The sequence below is a fragment of the Elephantulus edwardii genome, unplaced genomic scaffold, assembly GCF_000299155.1.
Source record: "Elephantulus edwardii isolate Elephantulus edwardi_28Jun2011 unplaced genomic scaffold, EleEdw1.0 scaffold00478, whole genome shotgun sequence".
Classification (NCBI taxonomy): Eukaryota; Metazoa; Chordata; class Mammalia; order Macroscelidea; family Macroscelididae; genus Elephantulus; species Elephantulus edwardii.
The window spans coordinates 626,782-638,844 of NW_006400228.1; the positions used below are offsets into that span (position 1 = coordinate 626,782).

A 12,063-nucleotide genomic window follows, 5' to 3' on the forward strand; every position below is an offset into this window, starting at 1 on the left:
ACTACACTTTATTAAATAAGAACTGAAATGAAATGTCATTCCATACAGGACAGGGATTGAAGGTGGGTATTGGCTGATCTATTCCTGTCGGGGGAGCAGATTCTGAGAAGATGATGTCTGAATGGAAGTCTGGAGGCTGAGATGCATATAGTAATAGCTGTTGTTGGGAGGAACAGCATTCTGGGCAGAGGGACTATGACATGTGAAGACACTGAGGTAAGAAGGAAAGAACAATTGTCTTAGGTCTTAGAAGACCTTTGAAATTTAGTGCAGAAGGATTTGTGAGAGAGAAATAGCAGAGGACTAGTCTACAAAGAACTCCTTAAGAGACTGGAACAGCTGTACAAGCACCCACGGGAAGAACATCTCAAGGGAAGTAAATGACACGTGAAAAGGTCCGGAGGCAGGATAACCACGTGGGTGGAACCCTGTGGAACAGGAATCAGAGAGGTGAATGGAGAACTTGGGGACCCTTTATTTTGTTTCCTCTTTATTAGGGAACTAGTGAGGACTCAGTGTGTAATATGAATAGATTTGCCTTTCATACAACAATTTTCTTTTTGGTAAGAATATATGTTGTTGTTGTTGTTAATTGCCTTTGAGTCAAGCACGACTCATAGTGACCCTGCGAACAAAAGGCCTGAAGCCCGTCTACAACTATTGACATTTATAAAAGTTTATAGAGTTTCCAGAGGCATGTTCTTTAGGAAGGGGATGCCACTCCTGCTTCCAAATCTGTCCTAGAATGTTATTGGCCGAGTCACCTGCGATGCCTAGCGACCCCCGTGTACAGTAGCTCTGAACCCTCCCCCTGCCCCGAGGATCCTCGTACTCACCCCTCAATAATGGTTTATACACCATGTTACCTTTTGAGTTTCCTTCCTAGTGTGATTCCCTATTGTTGTTGTTGGGTGCTGTCGAGTCACCTGCGACTCATAGCAACCTTATATACAGCAGCTCTGAAGCCTGACCTTTCCTGGGCCAGTCTCACGGACTCAGACAAACCTACCCCCATTACCCCAGTTACTGTATTAATCCATCTTATCTGTGTCCTCCAAGGACTGGTTCCTTCTGGCAATATGGCAAGAGTATGTGAGATGGAGCTGCAAATTCCTAGTCTCCAAGGAGAAGCTTGGTTTCACCCTTTCCAAGACAGATCTCTTTGTTTCCTTGGTGGTCCGTGGTTCAAGGCTCTTCTCCAGCACCACAACTCTAAGATGTCAGTAATTCTTCTGTCATCCTTAGTCATTTCCAGCTTTCTGATGCATAACAAGTAATTACAAAGACCATGGCCTGGATCAGGCACAACTCACAGATGTATAAAATGGGTTGGTTGAAACCATTGCATGGCTCAAAGAAAACGTCAGGGGATACTTTCAGTTTAATGTTTTAAGATACTGGCAGGGCAGTAGTTTCAGGACTTCATCGAACCTTGATGGCTCCATAGACGAAGGTATTCTATTGAGAATTTGAAATTCTGTTCTACTCCTGCCACATTTTGACATTTTCTGTCTTTTAATAAGAGCTCTTGGATTTTTTTCCTAGGTAGCAAATACAGTGGGGGACAGACTGTGGCAAGTGCCGTTTGCTGTTCCTTTGACTTGGCCTCTTCCACCTTTCTGTGCTCCACTGACTGTGACAGGCTCAGCTCCCATGGGCACTAACCAGAGCTGGACTCCCGAATTCCTCCTGCTGGCCTTTGCTCACGTGCCCACGCTGCGGCCAGCGCTTGCTGTGCTCTTCCTGCTCATGTTTCTGCTCACACTGATGGGCAATGGCGTCATCGTGCTGCTGACCACGTGGGACCCTGTCCTGCACACGCCCATGTACTTCTTCTTACGCCAGCTGGCCCTTGTAGAGATTTGCTTCTCCCTGGACGTTGTGCCCCAGCTGCTGGTCAATCTGCTGTGGCCTGGGCATGGCATGTCCCCTGTAGGCTGTGCCCTGCAGATGCTGGTGGTCCTGGCCTCCCTCACGTCCGAGTGCTTCCTCCTGGCCGTCATGGCCTGGGACCGCTACGTGGCCATCTGCAGGCCGCTGCACTATGGTGCCATCATGAGTCCACTGCTCTGCCACCTGCTGGCTGTCACCTGCTGGCTGGCTGGAGTCCCTGTGTCACTGGTCTTCACCATCTGGCTCTTCAACTTCCCCTTCTGTGGGCCCCATGGCATTCGTCACTTCTTCTGTGACATCGCCCCCCTGCTGAGCCTGGTGTGTGCGGACACAGGCGTCTTTGAGGACATTGTGTTAGTGGCCACAGTGCTGGTCATCATGGTTCCATTTTGTCTCATTGCCGTATCGTACGTGGGAGTGTTGGTCACGGTCCTAAAGATGACGTCGGCCACGGGACGTCGCAAAGCCTTGTCCACCTGCGCCTCTCACCTCATGGTGGTCATTCTATATTACGGCACGATGGGGGTCATCCACTTGCGACCCAAGGCGAGCTACTCCCCGGAGAGTAAGCAGGGAGTATCCCTCTCTTACACCATGGTCACCCCTATGCTCAACCCCCTCATCTACAGCCTGCGGAACAAGGAGGTCAAGTCTGCCCTGGGCCGCATGTGCTGCAGATGACAATGACCTCATCAACGGCCTCTTCATGATTGTTCTGGGAGTTAATTATAGATACCTGAGTTGTGGGGTTTTTTTTCTGCCCAGAATTCATGTACCATGATTCTAGGTTAGTGCTCTGGTTTCTTCTGGAGAACCATAACCCTCCCTTCTTTAATCTGTGTGGTCAGTGTGGTACCGACTCCACCTTTCCAACCCAAAGGCTGTGTCCACTTAGTGGTTCTACTCCACCACAGCTCCCCTTGAGAATGGTGGGCACTCTCCTGTACCATTCCCAGCTTTGCAAACCCAGTGAAGGCGCGACCGTGAGCTGTTTCTGACTTGACAGCGATGAATGGGTGAGTGAGTATCTGAGACAGCGGTCATGGGCAAGCCTGTGCTCCGTGATCACAATCATTAATATAATAGATGAGGAAACACACCTACATGGGATCAACTAGGGTGTGTCACATAACTATGTCCACAAGATTCTGGGGTCATAAACAACCTTACATTTAGTCTCAAAACACTTATTCCTCAGAACACCTACAAGATCTCATCTCACCCCAGTCAGAATAGCAGAATTCCACAGAGCAGCAAACAGCAAATGCTGGCGAGGTTGTGGAGAAACTGGAACCCTTATTCACTGTTGGTGGGAGTGAAAAGGGTGCAACCACTGTGGAAGGCTGTATGGAGGTTTCTCAAAAAGTTGGAAATAGAGATACCATTTGACCCAGCAATTCCACTACTGGGAATATACCCCAAAGAGACCATAACTAACATCCAAGCAGATATATGCACACCGTATTCATTGCTGCTTTGTTCACAATAGCAAAGAGCTGGAAACAACCCAAGTGCCCATCAACAAACAAATTGATAGAGAAGCTCAATGAATACTATGCTGCATTGAAAAACAAGGAACTCATGCAATATTATGCAAAATGGGTGACAGTGGAGGACATTATGCTGAGGGAAATATTTCAGTCACAAAAGGACAAATACAGCATAATGCCAATGTTATAAAACAGGACTGACATCGGAGTTGGGGGGGAACCTAAGAAAAGAGGGGACAAATAATGTATACTGCATTGAAACAGATGAGGGGGAGAACTGTTTAAAATTAATAGGATTAGGCATTATTTTCATGAAAAGATTACAGAAAAAGAAATGCATAGTAAAGTGGACTGTGGACTTGAGGGGATTGTATAACAATGAAATAATTTTTTTTCCTCTTCAAGGAGAAAATCTAACTGGGAGGGAGGAGTGGACAGGGAGGGAAATGTGCAATAATGAATGAATGGGGGGAAATTAAATGGAAAGAAGATACTGTAAAAATATATATGTTGTATTAAAAATCATTAATAAAAAAGGGGCAAACAAACCCACGTATTCCTGTTAGCATGAAGACAGTAGAGCTATTCTAGAATGGCCTCTGTGGGCTTTTGTCTTGTGAGGACTTTTTTTATGAAAATGGGTGTTTTTATGTTGTTTGTGTTTCCCCCAAAGATGTGTTAAATAAATTTATTCATAAATTCAATATTTTTAGGAACATTTTTCTTTGGAAGTTTTACAGGTTACTTCACGCAGGAACACTCTGGATCTCAGCCTTCGTCTCTTTGCAGTGGTGGCTTATGAAAGGGAGGAACAGGCACTGAGATAGAGTTGCTCACAGGGCAAAGAGACATCAAGCGAAGACGCACCTTCAAGCCAGAAAGTTCCCAATATTGTCAGTAGCCAGCAGCAGCCAGGAGGGAGGTAATGACCTGGTGTCCAGATCTGCATCCACAGCCCTACTTGTTGAATGCTGGGGGGGGAGGGAATGTCTCTAAGGCTCAGTGTCTCGTACTACAAACGGGAAAGCATACTTTACTCCTCCTGACACCCCAGATTTTTTTGGGAGCTCCAGTGAAAGAAAGCAAACTTTGCGCAAGTCTAAGGCACAAAGATGTGGATAGTTACGATGCGCATGGTGACCAGGGACTGAAGGAATTGTGTGACTACAATAGTGTTTTAATAGTAATAGTATTTCCGCTAAGGTGATCTTTTAAAATGGACATATTAAAAAGATGAATTAAAATTTTAAAAGATAGATTTGAATGGTGCAACCATTCTGGAAGGCAGTTTGGCGCTTCCTCAAAAAGCCAAACATAGAAATCTCATATGACCCAGCGATTCCACTGCTTAGAATATACCCTGAAAAAACAAGAACTGAGGCACAAACTGAGATTTGTACACAATTGTTCATAGCAGCATTATTCACCATTACAAGAACATGGTAACAGTCCAGATGTCCAACCGCAAATGAATGGATTGAGACATTATGGTACATTCACACAGGGGAATACTATGCAGCACACAGGAGCAGTAACTTCACAAATTATGACCTAACTTGGGAGGGACTGGAGAGCATTATGCTGAGTGAACTAACTCAGTCCCACAAGGATAAATATTGTATAAAGTCATTATTGTTGAAAGAGTAGAAGGATCCAGGAGGGGTGGGAGGGGCTGGAAGCAGAGGGATGTGGATGTACAGGGGGTGGAGGGATTAATCATGAGATTGTATAATTTGATGGATGGGAGGTTGAGGGAAATTGAAAGAATTTGTTTGAATTTGTATTATAATTTTATAAATAAACTAATGGGAGGAGGAAACCCAACTGCTGGCAGTTCTCTGTTTAAAAAAAAGAAGAAGAAGATGGGTTTGAATTCACCACAAGTAGCAGTACTCACCCTAAGTGTAGGATCTATCATGAAATGAAGTTCTTAGGAGCACCTGGCTGTGCATCTGATCATAGAAATAGGTTCAGAAGAGTTCATACACATATTTCCACACCAGCTACAAGGTAAAGGGCCAGGGAAGAGAGTGGGTAAAGTGTGTGTGAGGGGAAAAAAGTGCAATTGTTTTCTACAAACATGATTTTCTGCTTTTCACTGACTGTAGTGTGTATATGTCGTTTCGTAACTTTTGAAGAATTTCATAAACTAATAGTTAAAGACTCAAAGTGTGAAAATGTATTTAGGACTGGTTATCTTACGGGGACTCTAGTGACAGAGAGAGTTTGGCTGCTAACCCGAACGCCATGTCCTCTGGCAGTTCAAACTCACCAGCAGCTCCAAGGATGAAAGAGAAATCTCCTTCCATGTGATTTAGTCTCACTGAGCTGCTGGAAGGCCAGCGACCAGCTGGTGCCCCGACGGTCGTGAGGCAGAGGATTCTTTTGCTTAGTGTTTGGTGATATTTGTAGAGTGTTACATATTTTCTTCCATTTTTATAAAATTTTTAAAGCAGGAAAATGTGAAAATATCAATAAAATGATGTCCAAATTCTACCTGCGAAAAGATTATCTTTTATTTAAGGTAATAAGGCATTTCTGGAACACTATTAGTCATTTAAATCCCAACATAAAGGGAGGAAGCCTACAATTTGATTGCGTATTTCTTTAAAAAAAATTTTTAATGAATCCCAGAAGTGCAGGGTTCGAATCCATCAGATGCTTTCCTGGAGAAGGAAGCACAATCTCCTCCTGTACCAATCAGATCTGATTCTATGGTACACACACACAAAAATAATGAAAATTTTTAATGACAGTTTATAGAGACGTTGGATGTCCCTTCATTCATTGTTGCACATTTTCCTCCCTGCCCACCCCTCTCCCTAGTTGGTTTTTCTCTTTGAAAAGTAAAAAAATAAATAAATCAAACTTTTATTATTATACAATCCCCCTCCCAGGTCCACTCCCCCATGCAGCTCTCATTCTAGACTCTTGTCTTGAAAATGATACCAAATCATATATTCCTTTCAAACAGTTCCCTCCCACGTCTGTTTCAATGCAGTGTACATTGTTTATTCCCTCTTTTCTTAGAGTCCCTCTAACGCTGATGTTAGTCCTGTTTTACAACAATGGCACTATGCAATATTTGTCCTTTTGTGACTGAGATACTTCACTCAGCATAATGTCCTCCAGGGTGACTCATTTTGTATAATATTTCATGAGTTCCTTGTTTTTCAATGAGGCATAGTATTCCATTGTGTGAATATACCACAGCTTCTCTATCCATTCGTTTTTTGATGGGCACTTGGGTTGTTTCCAACTCTTTGCTATTGTGATCAAAATGGCAATAAGCAAGGGTGTGCATATTGATTGTATATTTCATGCCAAAATACTAAATCATTTAGGAAAATGAAGTGATCCTCTGTTGAGAAGGAATTCTGAATACTAGAAGAATGGGCTTTGGATATCATGTTTACAAGCTTAGGTTTTAGCTGCAAGGCTGTGGGGAGTGTTTTAAGATAGACTTCTTAGACCTGAAGTGATCAAGACTGCTGCTTGACTGGTGTGTTGTGCGGGGGGAAACTCTGAAGTAACTTTCTGGGCATTCAGCTCTCAAGTTCTCTCTCCCTTGGGACATGTTTTCAGAGTCTTTGGCTGGTAGTTGGCTTCCTTCTTGGTTCTCAGTAGCCTTTGTGTTTCTCACAATGAGTTATGAATGGGTGTTTCTCTGCTGGCTTGGACTACGCCAACATCAGTTACAGAAAATGGACAATCTTTCTCACTCATCTCTGTGCCTCTGATTCTAAGCACAGGTCTTAGCATTTCAAAGAGTGTTTATTAAGAGTAGCAAGGAGGTCAACTTTTCTGTGCTCCTCCCTTTAAGCCTCTCTACAACATCAGTAAAAAGGAAAAAAAAAGTTTCCATTGCAGCTCCTTTCCAAGTCCACAGAGACCAGAGGGCGTCTCTGAGGTCCAGCAGTCTTGTTTAAGCTTGCCCTTTCTCCTTGTCACTGCAAGGACAATCAGCTCAACGTCTGTGGGGAACAGTGAGAAGCGAGAGCGTGGGGCGGTCCTGGTTCTGAACCACGGACAGTTCTCTGCCAAATGCACTGAGCATCAATTCTCTCCTTCCCTGGCATCTCCATTCACCTGCGCAGAAGCCGGAAGACACCTGGACAAACAGATTGCCTCCAGGTGCAGCGCCAGCGAAGAGTAGCTTGTATCTGGAATCCTCAGACCACCAGGTAAGGACACTAAATGCAGTTCTTTGGAAGACCAATAAGAAAAGAGAGAAACTTTCTTTTATCAGAAAACCCAAAATCCACGTAGTGAATGAAAAGAGAGAAGGAATTGATTCAACCTTTTAAGGACGTGATGAGGAAGTAGTGGAAGTTATTGTTGAGTGTCATTGACTTGATTTTGATTGACGGTGACCCCATGTGCCGGGGTAGCATTTCATAGACTGCACTTAATCTGTGTGGAAGCAGAGATCTAAGTTCTTCACACACAGCCGCTGGATGAGTTCTAAATGCCAGCCTTCTGGTTAGTATTCAAGAGTTTGGCTTTGCGTCACCAGAGCTCCCGAGGAAGTAGCAGTTACCTCTCTATGCAGTTTCCATGAGACTCAGACAGGTCCAGCAACTTGCCCTCACAACTAGACGGGAGAGACAGTGCTCTAGCTCACGTTGGTCTGACTTTTGACCGCTATGGTCCACTGTGCTTGGAGGCCTGGCATGCAGTAGCTAATATTCTACGAAATTCATTCCCTCTCATGACTCCTACAGTGTTGAAAGACATTTTTACTAGGGTAAGAAACATCCCTAGAGTTAACTTTCAAAAAGTAACTGTCAAACTCCTAGAAGGCAGAATCCAGGCTTATTACGGATCTTAAGTTGCCTTGCTCTTAGCACACTGCTTTCCTTGGACAAAATTCTTCTTATAGTAAGATTTCTGGAATGCAAAAGTAAAGATTTCTACCGACCATGAGTTTATTTTCTCCTGAGAAAATTCTGAGTATAATTCAGAACAACAGGAGTCAAACCTAGTTTATACAACTTCTAAAACTTACGTTTACCTGTAAGTAATACTTATGCTTCCTTCATTCCAAAGAAAGGAAATGACATATTTCACTGTAGGTTTTATTCTTGCTTTTGTATAACATATGCCTGGAGTTTAAGGAGATTAACCAGCAAAGTAACAGAGCAAGAAATCATGACCTAACTTTTCAAAGGTTAAGAATCAGTTCTTATTTCTCACCATTGTGTCCAGGACTTCCTTTCACAAACAGTTAATTTGTGTTATTTTTGAGGTAGAATGTTCTTTGAACACCGAAGTTCTAAGTCTCCAAATCATACAATGAGTGTCCCAAAGTCACATCGCTGGGATAAACCCTAACTGGATGAGAGACTGATGTCTTACAACAATCTGTGCAAAGGGAAAGTTACTGTATTCAGCTTTAGGAATCTTAAAATTGAAAGACAAATGCTATTAACAGCTGTGACCCCTTGGGCTTCCATCTGTGTAATAAGAACAGCAATGTACACAGCACTTGTATACCTTAAGAAGTTACTTGACTCATGTCCTCTCTGTTTTTTACTATATTCATGATTGACATTTTAGAAAACACTGATTCTTGTACCTAGGAAAAAAATAAGTCAGCAAGAAACACTTGCATGCAGTGTCTTTCAAAGACCCTTTCATTCATTCTCTACATTGTACTGCAGGGAAGGCATCTTTCTTACCTATGTTGGACATTTCCCCCCCTCTTTGGATTGAATTTATTCAAGTCAGTATCTATCTGGATAAATTGGAAATGCCACCAGAATGAAAGAAGAGTAAACATTACAAGATGGAGAAGAGACCACGATATTTTAGTTAAGCGAGATTGTGGTTTACACGCAGATCATGCTGTGTGATGTGCAGTGAGGTGCACGTTTCTGTAAGGCTGATTCTCAACCTGCAAAATTCGGAGAGCGATTTGTTGACTTAGATCTACAAAAGAATTAAAGAATGAGAAGAATTCATCACAAGAGTTTGCACTTAAAAAGAGCTCACCGCACGTTGTTCTTGTTGTTGCTTGCGGCCATCTGGTAAACTTTTGATTCACAGGGACGTTTTTCTAGGCTGAAATCTATAGATGATAGCTTTTCTGGGTTATACGGGAACAGCCCACCAAGTCTTTCCCCTGTGAAGCTGTTGGATAGGTTTGAACTGCCAATGTGTTGAGTGGCAGCTCAATGCTTTGTCATTACGCTAGCAAGGCTTCTCCACTGCATGTGGTTATTGAACAGATTCTAACTCACAGCAATCCTACATGGGACATTAAGAAGCATTGTCCAGTCCCATGTCCTCTTCATAATCTTATGACTTTTTAGTCCATTGTTGCAACCTCTGAGTCAGTCTGTCTCACTGAGGATCTTTCCCTTTTTTTCCTCACCCTGTATCTTTCAGGGAACTTTGGTGGTTTTGTCTAGAGAAGGAGTTGTGCTGTGAACCCCAAGGCAGGGACTCTGTTGGTTCGAATCCACCAGTAGCTCTGTGGCAGGAAGATAGGCTCTCTCCTCCTACGCCAGTTACAGCCTCTCAAAACCCACCGAAGGATCAGTTATAAGTCAGCTCCGACTCAGTGGAAATGGTATGAGGATGAGGATGGTGGTGATGGTCTGCTTTTACCAGGTGTGACGCCCTTCTCTGGAAACTCTTTTCTCCCGGCAACACGTGTACAATACGTAAGCCCGAGTCTACCTATCCTCACTCCTATTTGGACTGTAATTCACCTGACACAGATTTGTTCAGTCTTCTGGCGTCTCTGGAATACTCCATAGTCTCGGTCAACATCGTGACTCAAACGCTTCAATTCTGCCGCCTTACGTATTCATTGTGCAATTTTACATGCCTAGTCGACCACTGGACCAGGTATTCTTTAGTCCTCAAAATGACATCCTCATCTTTCTTTAACATTTTAAAGAGGACTTTTCTATTTCTTTTGAAGATTTGTCCAATGCAATATGCTATTTTATTTCTTAACTGCTGTGGCTATCATTATTATTGCTAGTTCTACTATTATTATTTGTTGGAGATTTAGAATACTAACATTAAGAGTTCATATTAACTAGGAAAGATAATTGGAATATGCACATTAGAATTAGCTAGATTTCTAATTGTGGTATTGACCATGTGACTTGGGGTAGAGGAATATTACTTTCTGACCCTTGTTAAATTAGAATAATAACAATCTTTATTATAGGGTCCAGGAATAAAAGAACATACAAAACTCATCTTAGTGCCTCGAAAGTTGAAGGAAAGACTTAAGAAATCCATGATTAGTGAAAATAAAGGGAAGATATAGTAAGGGTTGATCATCCATTGTTGTGGTTGCTATAATTAATGTTCTAAAATATAAAGTGTGTGAATGAGTGAATGAAAAAAAATGTACGCTTTCACTCAAATAATAAGAAAGAACAAGAACAGTAAAAGAAATAAATCCATGATCGTTGGTATGGCAAAGTGTGCAATAAATTTGAATTCCCTAGACTTTATGTAAACTCGCTATTGTGATGTGCTTTTGAGTGTATTCCAACATCCAGTCTCTTTCTCTGGCAGAGTTGAATGACCCAGACGGTTTTCAAGGCTGTGGTGTTGCAGGAGAAGATTTCCAGATTGATCCCCCTGCAGTCACTAGTTGGAATAGAACTGCCCAACTTTTGGTGAGTGCCCAGTACTTGACCACTGAACTAGCCAGGCCCCTTATGTCCATCAGTTCTTGGTGGTTTTCTCCAGTCACCCCTTTCTGAGCTCCATCTTCAAAGACCTCCTCATTCTCCACAAGAGCTGCTTCTTCCTTCTCATTGTGGGGCATTTACACCTGCTCTCTCTACCCAAAGTGCTGGTCCCCTCGGTTCTTTGCATGTCTTGACCTTTCCACGCCCAGATCTCTATTTGACTCTCACCTTCTAGATCTCATCTTCCATCATGGCCAGAATTAGCAGGGCCAGGAACTCTCCTTGCCATCTTCACTATCTGGAAATATATTTGAATTTATTTTTTATTTAGTGAAAACTTTTTTCCTCTTCTAGGCAGTGTTTCAGAGAATAAGATAACACCCCAAGCAGTGCTCAGCACACTTTGTTCTCTGTCTGATGGAGTTCTAAGTCCTACCTGTCGCTGGTATTGTGTAGAACAGATGAAATAATACATGGTTGTTCTTAACATCCAGGAAGGGTGGGAGAGGCTGGAAGCAGAGGGATGTGGATGTGCAGGGGGAGGGGGAATTAATCATTAGGTTGTACAATTTGATGGGGGGCAATGGAAAGAATTAGTTCTTGAAAACAGTGTATTTTAATTTAGCAAATAAACTAGTAGAAACTTAAAAAAATTAAAAAGTTCTCATAAAACAAATGAGACTCAGAATGTGTTTTGTGCTACTCTTTATGTTTTAAAAGAATCATATATCTACTGTGATGAGGGGTCCATAGGGGTATAATGATAAAAAAATAGGAGCAATGCCTTCCTCTGTGAATGGGGCTTAAGAGACTGGGTATAAGCCATGAGAGTGACAGTTACTTGACTATGTTTTACCTGTAGATGCACCATTCTAAAATAATAATGTATTTTAAAAAATGAAAGACTCATTATTGATTAAGGGGAGAAAGAAAAGTTTCTGCCAAGGAAGGAAGGAAAGAAGGAATGGAGGGAGGGAAGGAAGGAGGGAAGAAGGGAGAGAAGAAGGGAGGGAGGGAGG

The 12,063-nt window shown here is 42.6% G+C and overlaps 1 protein-coding gene across 1 annotated transcript; it reads left to right on the forward strand.

The window, feature by feature from the left end:
• Positions 1-1,653: 1,653 nt before the first annotated feature.
• Positions 1,654-2,574, forward strand: LOC102873783 (olfactory receptor 10A7-like). Its single transcript, XM_006902969.1, has one exon. The coding sequence runs from the start codon at positions 1,654-1,656 to the stop codon at positions 2,572-2,574; it is 921 nt and encodes a 306-aa protein (XP_006903031.1).
• Positions 2,575-12,063: the final 9,489 nt, after the last annotated feature.

Coding starts and splice junctions, on each gene's coding strand:
- LOC102873783 (XM_006902969.1), top strand. CDS start 1,654: ATGGGCACTAACCAGAGCTGGACTCCCGAATTCCTCCTGCTGGCCTTT.